The sequence below is a fragment of the Melanerpes formicivorus genome, unplaced genomic scaffold (genome assembly GCF_026170545.1).
Source record: "Melanerpes formicivorus ecotype bairdi unplaced genomic scaffold, bMelFor1.0.p_v2 SCAF_123, whole genome shotgun sequence".
NCBI lineage: Eukaryota > Metazoa > Chordata > Aves > Piciformes > Picidae > Melanerpes > Melanerpes formicivorus.
This window is the reverse complement of record NW_027142475.1, coordinates 366,352-385,748: the sequence shown is the minus strand read 5'-3', so window position 1 is coordinate 385,748 and position 19,397 is coordinate 366,352. Positions and strand designations below refer to the sequence as shown.

At 58.3% G+C, this 19,397-nt stretch overlaps 2 protein-coding genes across 5 annotated transcripts in view; one reads left to right on the top strand and one right to left on the bottom strand.

Moving 5' to 3' along the window:
* The window catches only part of ZBTB16 (zinc finger and BTB domain containing 16), a 72,659-nt gene extending 65,711 nt beyond the window's left edge, over positions 1-6,948 (top strand). For all 4 annotated transcript variants that reach the window (XM_068167850.1, XM_068167847.1, XM_068167849.1 and 1 more), the window contains 3 exons: positions 1,430-1,600; positions 3,518-3,685; positions 3,971-6,948. In XM_068167850.1, coding sequence (XP_068023951.1) covers positions 1,430-1,600; positions 3,518-3,685; positions 3,971-4,200 — 569 coding nt within the window. In that variant the 3' untranslated portion in view covers positions 4,201-6,948. The remainder of the gene's footprint in view (positions 1-1,429; positions 1,601-3,517; positions 3,686-3,970) is intronic.
* A 2,966-nt stretch (positions 6,949-9,914) lies between these two features.
* On the bottom strand, positions 9,915-19,383 carry LOC137456411 (5-hydroxytryptamine receptor 3A-like). Its single transcript, XM_068167816.1, has 12 exons — positions 19,311-19,383; positions 16,974-17,028; positions 15,853-16,000; positions 14,831-14,993; positions 12,936-13,099; positions 12,742-12,786; positions 12,305-12,414; positions 11,557-11,726; positions 11,196-11,356; positions 10,750-10,960; positions 10,357-10,590; positions 9,915-10,198 (listed from the first exon to the last, which is right to left on the bottom strand). Exons 1-12 carry the CDS (start codon positions 19,381-19,383, stop codon positions 9,915-9,917), a joined length of 1,818 nt encoding a protein of 605 aa, XP_068023917.1.
* Positions 19,384-19,397: the final 14 nt, after the last annotated feature.

The window sequence follows — 19,397 nt, the reverse complement described above, 5'->3', positions numbered from 1 at the left end:
GTCCTGCTGTCACCGCCGGGGCCGCCGAGGGCCGCGGGGCCGCATACCTCTCAGGATTTGCTTCGCACGGCCCGTTCGGGGCTGGCTCCTTTTTTTCCTTAATTTTTTTTGTCTCGGGAGCGTTTTGTCCACAGCTGCGTGGGGGGCTTGGGAGCCTGCACACACACCCCCCCCGGGATAAATCCCTGCGGAGGGAAAAAGGCAGCTCCTGTGCGGGGCCGCCTCTCGCTGCTTTTATTCCCATTGCACTGGGGGATTTCTGCAGATTTTGGAGTGTTCTGGGCAGCCGAGGCTGGGGGTGTGTCCCCCCTGCACCCTCAGAGCTGCAGGGTAGGGCTGGCACTGGTGTGCTACCATGCCAAGGTGGGTGACAGTGTGGCACTCATGAAGATGCTCTCTAGGATGCTGGTCAACCAAACTAGTCCCCAGGCTGGAGGTGTGGGGCTTGCCAGCAGGGTGTTGTTGGGGGAGCATCCTTATCTGGCACTTGCCTGCACACCAGGCAGGACCACAATGCCAACAATGCCAACGCTGCCACAGCAGGTGCTCACTGCCCACCATTTCCCAGTCCCAATGGGTTCATCTCCAGAGACTCCACCTCACCCCTGAGTCCCTGGAGCTGGTTTTGGTAGTGTGGCAAGCAGCCCCCACCCTGCCTGTTCCTACAGGCAGCACAGATTCGCTGGTTACCTTGAACATCTTGCTGCTGCTAATGAATTGCTAATACAATTTCCTAGATAATTTTATTTCCATAGTCCTCACATTTTAATGTCTGCAAAAAGCTTGCTCCTATTTGCTTAATCTCCCCACACAACACAATTTGAGCTGGCTCGCAGGTCCCGAGCAATCAGCTGCACATAAACAAAAACAAACTGGTTAATAGCAGGAGGGGCTGATGTTGGCATCTCTGGGGTGTAGGTATCTGGGGTCTGGGCTCTCCCCTGCCTTCCTTGAGGTGTTGGGTTGGCACCCATGTTTGGCAGGGTGGAGCTGGTGTCTGTGTCAGGGCTTCGGATTGTACACAGTACAGGGGCGGATGTGTCACCCTCTTGTATCCACCCCTGCTCCCCATGGTGGCTTTCCTGGTGCGTTCTGGACTCCCCTTCCCCTGGGCATTTTGAGGCCTGAGCTCAGCAGCTCTGGTGGATCTGAGGGAAAGTGGTGACCACCCAGCAGCTTCCCTGCTTTGGGGCATCACAGCAGCCTCCAGCTGCCTCAAGGCAATAAAACCCCTAGCTCCCCTCCAGCATTCCACTGGGAATGCCACAGATCTGGGGGTCACTCCTGCTGCAGGCGTTTCCTCCCCACTGCAGAGGCATCTTCCATGCTGCTGAGTGGGAGCAGGGATGCCCCCAGATAGCAGGCAGGGCAGAGGGCCAGCGGCATGGGGTCTGTGGGTGGTGTGTGAGCTGTCTCTCACTCTCTGCAGGGACGGACATGGCTGTGTTCTGCCTGCTGTGCGGGAAGCGGTTCCAGACACAGAGTGCCCTGCAGCAGCACATGGAGGTACACGCCGGGGTGCGGAGCTACATCTGCAGCGAGTGCAACCGCACCTTCCCCAGCCACACTGCGCTCAAGAGGCACCTCCGCTCCCACACAGGTATGGCACTGACATGGCGCAGGGCTTGGGGCTGGGGTGGCTCGGGCAGGCTCCCGTCCCCCTTGTGAAAACAGAAAGGTGAAATTGCCCTAAAAGCGTGGTGGTGCCCAGCGCCGGGGTGCTGGCACAAAGGGAGGCTGCGTGTGATAAGTTGATCTGGTGCGAGGTGACGTGACCTGCGGGGACTGCGCGCCGTGCCCACCTTCACGGCTTAGGGGTGGTAGATGCACATAATCAGCTGGTGCTCAGCCCTAATGGGATTAGGGTGACCTGCGCTACGTGTAACCGGTGCTGCAGCGCCGCAGCCCACCGGGGCAGGCTGGGCTCAAGAGCAGAGCGCAGCTCCGACAGCCTCACACGGTGTCCTCAGACCACCTGCACCGTGTCCTCAGCTCCTCTGCCAGCATCCTGGGCGGGACCAGAGGGTGGCAGGGGGAGAGGTCTTAGACATACAGTGAGCACCATCCCAGCTCTTGCCCACACCAGATGGAGGCTCCTGCGCCCTCCTCAGCTGCACTGTTGTTAGTGGCAGGGAGGGAAATGCATGCTGAGGCAGGATGGCTTTCTCCTTCCTCCTGTGAAGCAGCACTCATGGAGACAGCCTCAGAAGTGGGGAGTAAAGTAGCTGCTGTGGGAATGCGCAGATAGCACCCCAGGAGCGTGACTCCATCCCCACTGCCAGACCTACACATGTGCCTGGGCTCAGGGTCCCACTGTGGGAAACAGGCATGGCACGCTGCTGCTAAGCACGTTAATGCTGAGCCCCGTGGCTATTCATAGCTGGTAATCCGCTGACCTGGGCCGCGGGTCGGGCCGTGCGTGTCCCACCCCAACCCTGCCGCGTTAGCAGCTCCTGGCTGTGGAGAAGCACCAGGATCGTCGGTACCTCAGGTTGTTTAATCATGCTGCATGGTTCCATCCAGCGTGGAGCAGTCCATCTGACTGGAGCGGTCCAGGGACCCAGGCTCCCATGAGCATAGCTTCTGAAAATTGAGAAACCATGGAAATGCTGTCAGCCTCCTCACTGTCTGACTCAAGGATCCCAATCCAAGGCAGTGATTTGGAATTGGGCACAGGGAGGTGCCACCAGCCTTTGGAGAGGGTCCTGGAGCGTCCTCCCCATCCGCCCCCGGTGCCCAGGCAGCAGCTGTGGGAGGGGGCGAGGGGCCGTGAGGCTCTGCTGTGGCACAGGAGGAGAGAGTAAAATATCATTTTGAGGAGGAAGCGAAAGCGCAGGCATGTGAGTATATAACGAGAAGGACAATTTATGCCCAGGCACGAGTGCAGTTTGACACGAGGATAATGAAAAAACGTAGGTCATTGTGGATGACTTAAGCCTTCACAGCTGAAGAAAATGTATGAAATGCAGGGAACATTACACGCTTGGCAGCTCTGCACATCTGCAGCAGGACAAGTGAAATACAGTTCGCCATTCTTTACCATAAACTGTGCTTGTAGGATATGCGGCACAGAGAAATTGTAATTACAGTGACAAGACAAATCAGTAATATTTAAATATTCATGAAGAAAGTCTCGGACGATCAATCTATCTTTATTGTCCTTGCCTTCGCGGCTGTAATAAATAAGTAGCTGGAGCCCTCACCTTTCCTTCAAATCATTCTGCCTTTGGTGCCAGACCAGAGTTCATTTATCAGCTGCCCGGTGTGGAGCGCGGGAGAGGCCTGGGCCAGGCCCATGCCAGTGATGCCAGGTCAAAAGCCAGGACGTTGGTGGCGGGAAGGTAGTGGTGCCCACTGGTGGCTTTACCCCACAGCAGACCCAAGCGTCCCCTCTGCACAGGGATGTGGACACCAGTGTGGGACGTTCCATCCCCAGGGCAGGTGCCGGGGTAAGTCCATGCTGGAGAGCTCATTCTGGCCGGGCGCGGTGGCTCTGACACACAGTGTCTGCCCGCAGGTGACCACCCGTACGAGTGCGAGTTCTGTGGCAGCTGCTTCCGCGACGAGAGCACGCTGAAGGGCCACAAGCGCATCCACACTGGCGAAAAGCCCTACGAGTGCAACGGCTGCGGCAAGAAGTTCAGCCTCAAGCACCAGCTGGAGACCCACTATCGGGTCCACACAGGTAGGTGCTGCTGTGGGGGGTCTCTGGTGAGGCCAGCACTGCCAGGCTTGTTCCCCGGCGGAGATGCCGGCAGCACAGAGCAGCGGATAACAAATCGTCGGCTGCACCGCACACAGCCAGCATGATCAGGGGATCAATAGCCGGATCGGTTTTGCCGTTCATTACTCAGCTATCGGCTGTGCCTGCCGCGGCACTGTCAATGCCAGGCAGTTAATTACCGACTGGCCCCTGCTGACAGCCCCGTGTCCCCCCCCACTGACGGCCCCATGTCCCCGTCTCCCACAGGCGAGAAGCCCTTTGAGTGCAAGCTGTGCCACCAGCGCTCCCGGGACTACTCAGCCATGATCAAACACCTCCGGACCCACAACGGTGCTTCCCCCTACCAGTGCACCATCTGCCTGGAGTACTGCCCCAGCCTCTCCGCCATGCAGAAGCACATGAAGGGCCACAAGCCGGAGGAGATCCCAACCGACTGGCGGATAGAGAAGACCTACCTCTACCTCTGCTATGTCTGAGGGAGGTGGCGCAGGGGCGGTGGGGCCGAGTGGCGGAGGAGGACTGGGCAAAAAAACAACCACCAAACCGCAGCGTCCACGGCCTTGTTTCTTTTTGGTTCTTGTTCGTTGCTTCTCGCCCAAAGGATCCTGCATCTTGCGCTGGGATGGGGGGATGCACCGGCCCCAGCCCCCTCTGCATGCCCGGCCGCCCTTGCTGTGGGAGGCTCTCTCCCCTTGCTCCCTGGCTGGCCTCTCCATCACTGCTGGCATTCGCCCCCAGCACTGCTGGGAAGACCACGTAGGAAAGATGAAAGTGTGCACCTGGCATCACCAGTGCACTGGGAAGGCTTCTGGTGTTCTCTGTCATCACGCAGACTCCACTGTGGATGCCCTGCTGAGACCCAAGCTCATACACGGGGCACAGCCCTGCATGGGGCTCAGCCCCTCTTTCAGGAGGGTTCCTGCACTGTTGGGCTGTGGCATCACAGGTGGGAGAATGCCAACATACAGCGAGAGCATCCCCAGGAGGATCCTGACTGGAGGGGAGGGTGTTTGGGGCACAGAACCACCAGGTGAGAGCTGGGCAGTTGTGAGATGCACGCAGAACCTGCTGCCCTCCCCATGACCAAAGACCTCTCTGTGCATTTCCCCTGCCTTCCCCGGGAGATGCGGACGGTTTGGTGATGCGTGGTCGGTGCCAGCGTGGGTGCTGCCGGTGTGTGGCATTGCTCTGAACAGGGGCAGGATCTTCTTCTTTCTGCTGATTCAAGATGCCAGGAAGGAGCTGAGTGTGGTTATTTTGCCCAGCCCTCGGCTGCAGGAGCCCAGCAGTGAGGGGTGCCCGGTGGCAGGCGGCTTCGCTCGCCGCTTCTTTTGCTTTTCGTTCGGTTTTTCTGAACTTTCTTTTGGAATATTTCCGCATTTAGCACATTTTACTTGAAATTACCTCGGTTTTTTTGTGACCTCATGAGCTTTTATTGATTTGGGGGGGACAGGGGGCGGCGTGGCCGGGAAGGTGCACGCCCAGTGCTGGCGGCGGAGGGGTGGTGCAGCGGCGGTGGTGCTGTCCCTGCCGGCCTCCTGTTGTGCATTATCCTTACCAAAACTGGTATTTTTTGCCTGGCCCACGGGGCTGGGGGTGTCGGTTCTGAAGCTACCTCTTGTGTTTGTTTTTGTTGTGTTTCTCCTTGGCAGACGCAGGCTCTGCAGTTTCCATCCCATGCAGCACCTGCAGCCGCTGCTTTTTTTTTTGTCATTTTGCTGTGTTTGGGTCAAAAGTGGGGAAGAAGAGCCAGGGGAGCGGGACGGTGCCCAGCTGCGGGTTGGAGGGTGCCGACGGCCCCTCATGTGTTGGGATGCAGAGCACATCCCACCCCTCCCAGTGCTGAGCAGGGGTGCAGGAGCAGCATCCTCCCTGGCATGCCAGCCCAGCTGTGCCTGTGAGTCTGCCTCTGGGCACAGCCTCTGCTGCTGTACAATCCGGGATGTGACTGTGGAGAGCAGCTCGTTTAATTGTTGTGCCTAAGTGAAAAAAAAAAAAAAAAAGAAAAAAGAAAAAACCTACTCAAAGTCCCCAGAACTCACACGGAAAGTTGCTGCAATTTCCGTCGTGCGCACGGTGGCTGCTGGCCGTGGGTGCCGCGGAGCGCACGGGCGAGCTCACGTGGCTTTATTTTTGCTTTAACCTGCCCCCCCGTTCCACTCAGCCCCTTCCTTCCCTCCCTCGGTGCCCGTTGGGATCAGTGTTGGAGCGACGCCACCGCGCTGTGCCATGCCTCGGCACCCTGGGCGCAGGCCCCTGTATCTGTTTGCCATGGCGTGGCAGGCTGTGGCACGCCACGGCGCGGCCCCCAACGCCCCTCCATATATATAGAAGTATATATATGTGTACGCTAGCAGTGAGGACCAAGCGCCCCGCGGGGCCCTGGCCCCGGGTCCCCTCCCCTGGCTTGTCGTTGGTGTCGTGACGCCCACCTGCCCGTCCCGTTGCTCTGTGTCGCCGCTCGTGGTTCGGCTCCGTCGCTGTCCTCGTTCCGTCTACCTCAGCACCTCTGTGAGCCCGGGCGCAGGAGGTGCCCCACTCCCCTTCGGTTTTCTCAGAGTATCTTATCAGTTCCTATTTTTTGTACGACCTTCTCCCCTCGCCTTTTGCTCCCCTGCGGTTCTGCTTGCGAGTCCTCTCTGTCCTCTAGCCACAGATGCCATTAGCTAAAAGTTTCCTGAAAAAAACAAAAAAAACAAAGAAAAAGAAGAAAAGAAAAAAAAAAAATACAAAAAAACCCCAAACCCAACCCAGTTGTGGTGTCTCCTAGTTGCAGCTCTCCGCATCTGCCTTCGTCCTGTGTAGATTCAGATGCATTTCTTTGTAAGACTTCAGTGTTTCTGACAGAGGAATAAAAGAGAAAAAAAAAAAAAAGAGAGAAAAAGAAAAAAAAAAAAAAAGAAAAAAGAAAAGATAAAAAAGAAAAAAAAAAAAAAGAGAAAAAAGGGAAAAAAATAAAAAAAGATAAAAAGGAAAATAAAAGAAGAATATAACTGCTGCAGGTTTTTTTCTCTCCATGTGTCACTAAGTGAAGTTTGTGCCTTCTAGAGCAAAGAGAATATTTTTTACATCCTACTAACGGTAGATTTTTTTGTAGTGGACATTTTTTGTATTTTTATTTATAAGTCTCATAAGGAAGATAGCAATGTTCAGTTGTATACCTTGGATCTGCAGTTAGAAAACAAACAAACAACAAACAATAAAGTTGATTCCATTGTCTCGGCCTGCCGTCTGCTGTTCCTGTGCCTGGGAGGAGGAGGAGGAGGAAGGATGCATCCCGCTGGCTCAGGGTGACCCGCAAGGGGCCCGTGGTGGTGAGTGGGGGTCACTCAGCTCCCCGGGGCCGTGCTGGGGGGAGGCCTCTCCCGGGGGTGACTCCCTGAACCAGCCTTGATGGGTGGGGGACGCTGACACAGGCGTGGATGGGGAGCAGACCGCATCCCTCGTCCTGGGGCCCGCAGCCGCTGCCCGCCTGCGGCTCGCCAGGGAGCGGAGCGGGTTTGCCTCAATGAAAGTGAAGTCGTTCATTTAAACCTGCCGGCAGCGGCGGCCGGCCCCCCGCCGCGTTAATTATCCCGTGGTTCCCGACTGATTGCTGTACACTAAGCTTAAGTCCTCCTTTATTTATTTACTGACTACATTAACAGCAGCGCCTGCACCGCTTTTGTACTGCGGCAAACTGTACGGCAGGGCCAGGCGGGCACTACCAGCAGCATGGGGCTCTGCCCGTGCCCAGTGGGCATTGCATGGGCCCCTTGGGTGCTGCTTGCCACCCGCCCTGGCACTGTGATGTGGTAACATTAACTCCATCATGGCTGCAGCTGCAGGGGGCAGAACATCACTTTTTCTTTTCAAGGGTTAGAGGGCATGTGCTGGGCTGCTGTGTTGTGCCAGCAACAAGACCAGGCTCGCCACCTGCTCTGGAGCTTCCTACTGATTTTGGGAGCCTTCAAGCCCACCCTGAGGTCCTGGGCATGGTCCCTGTCTCCCGTCTCAGAACAGCTCTTCAAGGAGGCTTTGGGCAAGAGGGGAGAACTTTAGTCCTGTTTGAGGCAAGCAGAAGTGGTCCTGGTGGAACCTCTGGAAACTGCCAGCTACAGCATCCCTGGGAGAAGGGAACTGGAACCCTAGAAGATGGGGGGTGGAAGCCCAGGAGATGGGGGGGGTGGAAGCCCAGGAGATGGGGGGGTGGAAGCCCAGGAGATGGGGGGTGGAAGCCCAGGAGATGGGGGGGGTGGAAGCCCAGGAGATGGGGGGTGGAAGCCCAGGAGATGGGGGGGGGGTGGAAGCCCTCTCCAGCGTTTGGCCCAGGACAAAGACGTTATAATAAGAGGGAAATTGTCACAGGCCAGGCCTTTGTCTGCATGCTCATGCAGCAGCTGGGAGCGATTATGCTGCAACAATGTTCTGTTCCATCAACATTATGTCCTCATTAAACCTTTATTAGGAGATTAGATTCAGATTTATTGATTTTTTTAATTTTTTTTTTTTAAGAGGAAAATCCAGGCGCCTCTTGGAGGGAGGCCTGGAACTTTTTCCCCACGTGCAGCACTTTCCAAAGCAGCAAGAGTGCAAAGGGAGAAGCTGGATCTTCCCTCTGGTATGGGCAGGCTCCTCTGACAGGGGGCAGGGACCACTGAGGGGTTAGGCCAGGTGTGGGGTGGCTTCCAAGCGCCAGGGAGGACAAGGACTGAGTGGCCACCAGCGTGATCTGTGGGATGCAGCAGGCACAGGTGAGCATCAAGCAGAAGGTCCTCGAGTGGAGTCCAAAGGGATGGCAAGAGTGGCTCGGGGGTCCTGCCGTGTCCCATTCTGGAGCGCCCAGGCTGGGCGGCACCGCGTGCCCAGGTCAATGCCCATTGGATTTGTCTGCTGGAGCGTTTGATGTTACACGGAGGAAGCTCATTCCAGAAGGTGTTAATTGCCCGCCGCAGTGATCGGCTCTGTAGCACCATTGATCTTGGCAGGATCAATCGGCTGATTTAGTGTCTCACCAACTCTTTAACTGGACACCTCATCAATAGGCAGCCACTTACAGACCATCAGCGCGTGAGCAGGGGCCGCGGCTGGCAGGAGCCCACTCCACCCGGCCTCAGCACCCTGTCACTCAGCAGGGAGTTTTCCTGCAGGTGATGGCTCCAGGACAGCAAGCCAAGGCCCTGGGTTGAGGCCAGGGGTCCTGGTGGTGAATGCAGCAGGGCCAGGTGCTGTCAACCCACCTCCTCCCACCACCCACAGCTCAGCCACATGCAAAGATGAGTCCTGACGTCATTGCTGGTGCTTCCAGGATGGTGCCCACGCTGGCTGCACAGGTATGTCACTGATGTGAGAGCAGGCTGCACCTCTGCAGGGTCTTGGGCCAACATGGTGGGGCTGGGGACCACTTTGAACGCGCTGTTGGTGTTTCTGGTTGCAATTCTCTGCCACTCCAGCTCTGAAATGGGAGTGGGTACCACACTAGCCAGATCTGCTCCATGTGATTTGGGCTCATCTCCCTGCTCTGGTTCTTCCACTCCTCTAGGCCTCACACCTCTGCCCTGGCAGAGGGAGCAGGGGGACAGAGCAGAGCTGCGGCAGCAATCAGCACTGTCTGGCCCCAGATCCAGTCCCATTCCCCCCTCGTTAGATTGCCACTGACTGGCACTGGTTCCCTCCCAGTTCACCACTAGGCAGGAATGTGTTGGGGATCTGCTGGGCAAGTATGGAAGGAACAAAGACGTGTGTGGAGCCTGACAGGTGGGGAGAGTAATGGAGAAGGGTACATGGGCTGGTGGCCCCCCGCTGCTTCCTGCATGCAGCTTCTTCAGGACAGCCGGGGAGAAAGGTGCAGGAGCGTGGGGACAGTGGAGACCTTAGCGAGTAGGTACGGCAGACACTCCCCGGTACAACGGGACCTCCTGTACAGCAGAGACCCCCGGTGCGGCGGGGACCCCCTAGGGCCGGGGCTGGTGCGGTGCCGCTGTCCGCGGTGCTGAAGCAGCGGCCGCGGCGGGACCGGTGCGGGGGAGCTCCGGGGTTGGGGCGGGAGGCACCATGGTGCCAGGCTTAGGCAGGGCCATAGGTGCTCGGTGCTTCCGTCAGCCCCTCTATTCGTGTCCGGGTGATGCTGAGGGAAGGCGATGGGCGGACCAGGCTGAAGGGGGCAGCGTATGGGGTCCCTCCCGGTCCTGTCCCCACCGGCGGGGGCCACTCAGGCATCCCGCCACACCGACCACAGGGAGCCCAGTGTGATGCTGTAGGCCAGGACTGCCACCAAGTACGCCCGGAAAAGCAGGACGTCCAGCACGTAGCCCACTTGGAGCCACTCGCGGGCAACATCCCGGAACTCCTCACGCTTCTCCAGGAAGCGGCGAATGGCAGTGATCTCGCGTAGGACCCCCAGCACCAGTGGGGAGCCCTCTGCCAGCCTGGGCCTTGTGTCCCCTGATGCCTCACGCTCCCGAGGGTCCTCACAGCTGTAGGGGTTCAGCTTTGCTGCGGGGTCGAGAGAGGTAAGGGGGGAAAAATCCATTTAGATGGGAGCCAGGATTTCTGCAGGTGACCTAAGCATGCAAAGGGGGACTGCAGAGATGTAGATGGATACTCAGGACCTACTCCCGTGTCCTCTTGGGCCCCCTCTGTGCAGCCCTCACCTGTGCTGTCATTGTTCTCTGCCTGCCCAGAGATGTCCATGCTCTGCGTCCTGCTCTGGATGAATGTGGTCCTGTCCCGGATGCAGAGCAGGACAGTGGCTTGCTCCAGCAGCAGGTGCTTCACCCATGGGGGCACATGGGGCTGCAGGTCCTGTTTGTGCACCAGGCGCACTATCAGGATGGTCTCGGTCAGACTGATGACCAGCAGTGCCATGCACACCACGAAGTAGATGCCTGTGGAGATGCCAACTAGGTGAGTGGCCTGTAAAGGCTCACACTCAGGGTATGGTCCTGAGTGGGTCCCCCCTGCCCACATCTGTAGAGAGCAGAAGCTCCTGCTGCTCCAGGCCCAGGATTGCCAAGGCAGCTGCTGGGCAGGCAGCACCACTGTACCTATCAGCGGGGTGCCAACAGCAGTAGCTGGCAGCGTGTCAGATACGATGATGAGGAAAACTGAGTAGCCCAGCAGGAGAGTGATCTTGAAAGAGACCCTCTCACCACTGTTGGGAGGCAGATAGAAGCCCACGATGTCCATAACCATCAGGAAGATGCTGGGGAGCAGCAGGCTGACAGTGTAGAAAAGGGGGCGTCTCCGGATGACCACCTGTGGGACAGGGAGGCAGGGGAGGCTTGGTGAAGGTCCAGAATGAGGGCTTGAGCTGGTTCAGCTCTCCACTGAGCAAGCCAAGGATGGTGGGATGCACTAAGGTGAGCTAGAGGAAGGGCTCAGCCTTGCAAGTCTCCTGCCCACAGGCAGGACCACTGTGGTCTGAGGGACAATGGGAAGCCCCCTCCCTAGTGCCCCATCCCTGAGAAACACGCTGGCTGAAGGCCCTTACATAGAACTTCATCTCAGCATAGCTGTCACTGCTCTTGACGCTGAACTCCTGGAAGTGGCTGAGGACGTAGAGCAGCTCCCACTCGCCCTGGTTCATGAAGACGCTCCGGTCGAACTTGACCAGCTCCGGCTGCCGCCACAGCGAGAGGTTGATGTCACGGACTGTGGGAAGGAGAGGTGAGGACTAGGGGGGCAGCTGCTAGCACCTCTCCTGCGGGCTGGGTCCCTGCCCTGCCCGCTTGCATCCCCGATCCGCTGGGGCCATCTAGAGGGACGAGCAGCCTTCTGCACGGAGCGCAGCCCGGCGGAAGGGGTCCTGCCCGCTTCCCGCGACCTGCGGCCGCAGGGCGCCCAGCACTCACTGTGGTGCAGCCAACTGGTGAAGGTGAGAGAGCAGTTCTGGACGTCGAAGGGGAAGTTGTAGATGTCCAGGCTGCAAGCGGTCATCACTTGGATGGGTTTGAGGTTCTGCACCTCCCCGTGGTGGTCAACATAGACATAGGGGACGTGGGGGGACTTCCCGACGTCCACGCTGTGGGGCATGAGGGACAGAGACATGGGCCGAGGAGCACCTTTGGTCGAGACTCCTCATGCTGAGCTGTGTTTGAGACTGAAACTGCCCAGGAGCTGGGGGTTGTCCCCCAGGCTGTTTTCTTGGCAGTACCCCTGCAGACGTGCCTGCCTAGCATCGCCTCTGCCCTGCCCTGGCTCCTGTCCTCTTCCAGCCCAGGGAGAGCCTGTGTCCCTTCCCCGGGGCTCTCTGGAGCTGGTGGGAACACCTCGAGTGCCCCGGGCGCGGGAAGAACGCCGGGTGGCTTCGCGGGCAGGGCCGGCAGTGCTGCAGCTGCCCTCGCATTGTGCTGCCTTCACAAAGCCTCTCTGCAGCTCTCTGGATCCCACCCGGGCACAGCGCGGGTAATTACTGGCGGCCGTGGTTAGCCAGCGCTGGAAGCAGCCCAAGAGCTGAGCCATTCCCATCTGCAGCTCGCCCAGTGCGCAGCGGCTGCCAGCGCTGTGCCAGGCATACAAAGCACAGGGCGGCACGTGCCCACCGTGCGGGGGGTCCAGCCACGCTCCCTCCCCCCACCACTACCCTCCGGCCGCACTCACAACTCGTTGATGAGAATGTCAGGCACCCAGATGCTCTCCACCGGGAGGGAGAGCTGCGTCACGTTGTCAAAGTGCGCCGGGTCCCACCGGAGGAACTCATCTGTCCAGTGCTGGGGATGAGGGAGAAAGGGCTTGTAGGGCAGGTCCCTTCCAGCCCACCAGCACCCAAACCCCAGGCAAGCACCCTGCCAGAGAAACCATTCTTCTGCACCATCCAGTGCAGGGAGGAAAGCCTCATCCTCCAGCCATTGCTCTCACAGGATAAAGCTCAGGGCATGAAAGTCACACCTTGAGGTTCCTGCCCTACAGAGGTCTTGCCCTCCCCTGGGATGGGTCCCACCTTGCTGTACATTCCTCCTGCAGGAAAACCTGCATTTTCAGGGGTGTGGGGACCCATGGGAGGAGTAAGGCTTGACTTCAGGGTTTCCTCTGCTCACCTGCCTGTACCAGATATAGGTGGTCAGCACCTGGTTCTTCTCATCCTGCAGGAAGAAGCAGACAGGTGTCAGCAGAGGGGGCACTGGTACTCTGGAAGATGGGCACAGCGTCCCCAGAGGATGCTGCCTATGAGGTACTGCTCCCCTTGCCATGGACACACAGAAGCTGCCTGTACTGAAGGCAGAAGACTCACCACGCTGAGAATGGCATAGACCATGAGGTCAATGGCCACGTTGGTGGTCTTTCGCCAGTCCTGCACAGGCCGGGTGCCCTTCTGGTAGTGTGCCAGCAGGTAGTGAGTCAGCCGGCGCAGGGCAGGTTCAGCAGGCTCCGGCGTCCGGTCTCCCCTGCGGGTACCTGCCAGAAGAGGAAGGAAGGGAGGGATGCTCACACCAGGGCAGGGTGCACTGCAAACTCTGGGATGCTGCTGCCTGCCATCCCTTACTTGGGGCTTCCCACTGAAGTTAAACAGGATCATCCTGGTGGGAAACCAGCCAGAACTGTCACATAATGTATTGATAATCCTCTGCTGTGCAGGTGAACAGGGCTGTCATCTCGCTGGGACTCAGAGGGCAGTGCTGCCACCTTCCACCTCTGCTGGATGGATACAGGAATCTGTGCATGTCACTGTCCCCAGGTACGTTTCCCACCACTGCCTCCTTACAGGGCCTTTTAGAGAGGAACCAGGACACCAAAGTCATGTATTGGGCATCTTGGTATTTATTAAGTACCTTGGTGACTGTTTTCTGAGGAAACAAAGATCCCTCAGCTGGTGCCAGCAGCTTAAACTGCAGAGCAAACCGCCCATAGCACCCTATCCCTAACTCTAACCCTCACCACAAAGCAGCTGGTGACACCACAGCAGAACCAGGGCAGCAGAGCCACACTCATGACTTTGCTCTGCAGCACGCCCAGACCTGGAGTCCAGTTCCTGGACTAATTGGAATAGATCTGCAGGACCTTGGGAAAAGCTGCTGGGAACAGCAACCTGTCGTTTAAGCTACAAACCCAACACCCAGCAGCCTCAGCCCCTCCAGTGCCGAGTGAGGAGGTAATGCTAGGGAGCTGGCCAGGCGCACGACCCTCACCCAGGCAGGGGTGAGCCAGCAGAGGCGGCGAGGGGGGGGTAAAGGCAGCAATTAGGGCAAGGGGAGGGAAACAGGAGCTGCTATCACCGTGCTGGGGAGAAGCTGGGGCCTTTCCTGCTGCAGCTGGTGGCAGCTGGCTCTGTCATGCTCCTCCTCACTCACCCCCCTCCTCCTCACCCTCTTCTCCTCCTCACACATGCAGTGTTTGGCTCCAGCTCGCCTGGTGCAACTCAGCACAGCCCTGGCACAAGGGGGTGAATCTACACAGAACTTCCTATCTCCTTACTCCTGGCATCACTAAGGTGAGAGCATCATTGCTCCTGCTCCTCTCCTGCCACCTCTGTTGGCCTAGTGACAGGAGGAGGTTTGGCAGTGGGGAACAATGCCCTGGTGAGGGTATCTAACTGGTACAAAGCTGCTGAAAGCTGGTGCAAAACAGGGCAGTATTTTTCCTGCTTTCTCCAGGAAGGTTATATGAGAAAGGACAAGGCACAGGCACAGCACCGCTCCCACAGGCTCTCATCCCCAAAACCCAGCCCTGTGCTCTGAGGGATGCAATACTCATATTAGCAAACCACCTTGGTAAGGCTGGGGATTAGGCAGCAGCTCCCAGACAGAGGGATGCAGGCAGGACATGACCCTGGTCCTCTCTATCCTCAGGGCTGGGACCCTGCACGCTTCTAGGGTCCTTTGAAGCCCTGTACCGCTGAGCCCAACATGCAGAGCTGGGTTCCAATGCCACATTCCCTGGCCATGGGCACTCAGCCTGTGTTGCCCAGGCAGGCAGTACCTCAAGGCTCTTGTTCCAGAGCTTTCCCAGTTCCTGGCTTCTCCCAGGTGCATGGCTTCTCAGTAGCATTGAGGTCTCTCTAAAGAGTAGCCTTTGCACACCATGCAGCAGTGCTGGGGGCTTGGGAAAGTGTGGCACCATGCCTTTTGGCGCCAGGAGCACCATGCTCTGCCCCAGCTCTTCAGCCCTGCCCATGGGTCCCTCACTTACCTCGGCTCTGCAGCGTGGAGGCAAGAGGCAGCAGGGCCAGGAGCACCCCGAGAGCAATGGGTGTGATGGGTGTCATGGCTGTGATGGCTGTCGTGCTGCTGCCACACTGGCTCCCAGATGCTGTGTCCCTCCAGCCCACCTCCAGCTCCGTGCAGGAGTGAGCCTGAGCAGAGGGAAGCAGCTCTCCTGGCTCTTTCCCCCTGCCGTTGGGGTTTTGAGAACGCCCAATTAATGCTGTGCCCAGCCTCTCCTGCTGCATCAGGTTTCACACTGGGATGATGTGAGAGGAGCCCACCCAGCCACTCCCCACCCAGCCAGCTCCTCCAGGGCTCCCTGGTCCCTGCCTGGCTGCCTGGCTGTGGAGAAATGGTTTGGAGGTGCAAGCAGGAGCTGGGGGAAGAGGATGCTGCAGGTGTCAGGGCTGCACTGGGAAGTCCTCAACAGTTGGGAAGTTGAGGGGAAACCCTCTGAGATGAGGGGGTTTGACCTGGGAATTTACTGAGATGTGGCACTGGTACAGGGTGATTTTCAATTAGTGGGGAAATGGGGAGCTCTGGAGGTCCTGGGCTTCTCTCTACAGCCTATGGCAGGGTGGATCTGTCCAGCTAAAGATGGACACGCTGATGGATGCAGGTTTCAGGCAGCATGTGTTGCCTGCTGGCCCTTTGTGCCCTGCCTGTAGGCAGCAAACCTGTCCCAAGCACCCCCAAGTTTCTCCCCCCAACACCCTGGTCCCCACCCCGGCGAGGGCCGGGTCGGTTTTGCAGCCACTGCCATGTGCAGGCTGACTGCAGCAAGCAACAGCATTTCTGACCAGCTCGAGGTTCCCCAGACACTCAACCGTCTGGGTGAACAAGACCACAAGCAAAGCTTGGTCTGGATGGTGGAGAGCAAAAGCCTGTTCAGCGCTTGGCACCCTGCTCTGGCTGCAGTATCTGTGCCAGATCGTCCTGTCCTCGGGGCCAGCGTCCCTCTGCCTGCAGGGAGCCCCACCCTGGCCCCATTCCTGCACCCTTCTATACTGGGTGTCCGTCTGTCTGCGTTTCCATGTGCTGTGGGTGCCGATGCCCCACGAAGCTGCTGGCAGTGCTGGGGAAGTGGCGGGCAGAGCCCGGAGCCCGCGGCTGCAGCCGCAGCGAGCAAATCGCGTCAGATGGCAGCGCGGAGTCACTTAAACGAGATAAGAATTAGTGCGCGGCCCTGATGAACTCCCCCTCGGCTGCCAGCAGCAGTGTCAGGGAGAGAGCGAGAGCAGAGCCGGGGCTAATTTGATTTCTCGGCTCCGTTAGTGGCAGGCAAGTCACCTCCCGGGGAGCTCAGCAGCTCCGAGCTCTCTCCCCTTATTGAATCTGGGTAATGGAAATCACGGGCAGCGCCACCGCGGCGCTGGGGACCGTGCCCCACTCTGCCCCCCTCTCCTCTTGCCCCCCGCACCATGACAGGCAGGATGCGGCCGACGACTGCTGGAGTGGAGTGGCTGCTGCAGCATCATTAACTCTGAATTTTCTCCCTCGGGTTTTACATCTTCATCTTAAAGAGATTCTAATGTAGCTCCTATCAGCCCTCCTGTTATCGGATATCTAATTAGCCTGATCTATGACAGCCTCGCCTCACGCCGCGCAGGGGCTCTTGCGGGACGCTCTGTGGGACGCTGGCCATCAACTGGCAGTGCCCAGATCAGATCTGCTTTCTGAGATGGCATAATGGGATTTTATTGGCCCTCTGATCTGCTGCGTGCTAATTGCTTTTCTGGGAACTGCCTGGCATCTGAGGCTGCCCATAGCTCGGCCCCACATCCAGCCCTGGATCTGCCTGCTGCTGGGATCTGCGCTGGGTTGGAGACTGAGGGCTTGTTTCTAGGGCAGCCACTCCAACAGCAGGTACCTCAGCCAGGCAAGCAGCAAACTTCAGCTGGTGCTTAGCCAGGAGCTGCAGTGACCTTGGGGGTTTCAGCAACCCAGGGACACAGGCACAGGGGGCCTGTGATGTGACAGGATGAAGGATGCTCCACATCTCCCCATTGCAATGGGGCAAGTGACATCTGCATTCCGCATCACCTCCTTACCAGGAATGAAGCCAAGCCCCATGCATGCAGCATGATGCTCCATGTTCCCATGGCAGCATTACCTTTGGCAGCTCTCACCCCATGCCACAGGACTTACTGGGGCCTTTGTTTGAGCTCTCTGTGGGGTGGGGCACTGTGGGGGGCACAGTGGGAATAGGGAGAGGGTCTCAGCTGCGGTGCCTGCCAGGATGAGCAGGCAGGGGAGGGAAGCAGCCCCGCTCAGGCTGCCAGGATTCGCCTTTCAGAGCGCGTTCAGAGCGTCAAAAGCAATAAAGCATCGCCCAGGAGCCCTGGCGGTGCGGCTGCTGCCGGCCCCGGCCCCATCACCGGCGCATGGCCGACCATTAGGGAGCGGCGTGCTCCCCAAATTGCATGTCTGCTGTGATTTAACTCTGTGAGACATGCAACAAACACCATGCAGGCAGGGCTGCCAGTGCTGCCACGGCCCTGCTTGCTGCAGACCCGCACACCAGAGCTGAGGAGTGCAGGACCCTGCTGTGAGCAGTGGTCCTTGGGGATGCTCAGGCTCACTGCATCCTCAAGGTGCTTCAAGGGTCCCCAGGGCTAGCAGGGCACGTGGGGTCTCTCCTCTGGTACTTGCCTCGTGCAGCTCCATGGATGAAGCACAGAACAAAGCACCAAGAGTGGAGGCTTGTGTTTCTCACCCCAAAACAGTGCATGCATGGGGGGCTGGTGGAGAGTTTGACTCATCTTTGGGCCCACATCTTGGGGACACTCAGGGCTCAGTGCTTTGGAGATGCCCTAGAGAGGAAAAGCTGCTTTACTCAAGCCCTGGGGAAAGTGATGCCCTGCAGCCCAGCATCCTTGAAGCAGGCAGCATTGTTTGGGAAGCTCAGCAGCCCAGTGGCAGCAATCACAGCCTGTCTGGGAGTCCAGGAAGGAGAGGTTCTTCCACCTCAGCTGCTGCATCTACCCTCCTGCTTCACGCACGCAAGCTGACAGCTGCTGGACGTGGCACTTGGTGCCATGGTTTAGTCATGAGGTCTGTGGTGACAGGTTGGACTCGATGATCTTTGAGGTCTCTTCCAACCCTGGTGATTCTGTGATTCCTTCACACTCAAAAGCAGCAGCCTTTCATTTTGGGTCTCTGATGCTGGACCATGAGCCTGGGAGCCACACACTGCCCAACAGCTAAGTCTGTGGTGAGGTGGAGGAGGATGTTTGTGACCACGGAGAGGCCAAAAATCACCACTGGCAAACACCAAACCCCTTCTCACCCCACCAGCAAATGAGCCCAACTCCTTTAAATCCCCCAGTGAAGCAGGGGAAGCACTTCCCTCTCAATCTTCCTCTCCATTAGACACCCTTCAGGTATTAGCAATATTCTGCCACTGCTTCATTGTCCATTAAAGCCAGGTAATTTGGGGACCACTGCTGTTAATGAAGGGGATCTAGTTCCTCCCGAGTGGGGATGGCAGCCGTGCATCACAGGCACAATATTGCCTGGGGTCAAGCAGGAACTGCCTTGCTGAGAGCGAGTCCCAGCAGTGTTTGCTCTTGTGTGACCATCTCTGCCTTTCCATTTCTGCTTTTTTAAGGAGACTTACACTGGAGGCTGCTGGGCAGGGGTGGGCAGCCGGGCTCTGGTGCCATTGTGGCCTTTTTTTGCCTTCATTTTGTGGGGAAAATGAGAAAGACTTCAGGCAGAATGAAACTGGGCAGCATTTCTTAAGCTGCACTTAAACTTCCTGGGTTTCTTATTTCCCCTCTGCATATCAGGGACATTAGATAACACCACCAGTTTGCTCAGCTCTACTTTATCAATCCTGGTAACTCTTCCTCCTTTCCCTCTTTCCTCCCAGATTCTTGAGCCAGAGCACCAGTGAGATGTGGGAGCTGAGATCATCCCAGAAAGGGATTCCCACACCACTTCCAAAACACAAGGCAAGGGATGCTCCCTGAGAGCCCGGAGAAAATCTGCACGTGGGAGGTTTTTCCCATCCAGCTGGAAAAGGGCACTTTGGGTTGGAAATCAGCAAACAGGGGAACAGAAGTGGCATCGTCCAGGTCCCTTCCTCCCACAACACTGTGGCTCTGATGGGAGTGGTGCCAGCACCACAGCTGGGAAGAAGGGCAGGCTGGCAACTGCAGATGATGATGCCAGGAGGGCACTCCGCTTGCCAGGCCTCGCCGGCTGTGAGAACCGCAGCTCATCGGTGGGGTCCAGTGCTCCCAGTCGCTGGTGGTCGCACCACCGAGCTGCCGGCGCCACCAGGTCCGGCCAGGCTCCTACGAAGCCCCCAGCCCCTTGCTAGGGAAACGCCGGGAGCAGGTGCCGGGCCCCGCCGCCCTTACGCCGTTTGCCCCGGGACGCGCTCGCCCCTGGAGCACCTCGGCCACTGCAAGCTCGGCCCCTCCTGGGGCGAGGGACGCCCGCGGCGGCGGGGGGCTCACCGGAACTGCGGGGCCGGTGGGCGCTGGGACCTCGGGCGGCCTCCGCCGGGGCCGGAACCGAGCGGCGGCGCATGCGCGCTGTGGGCG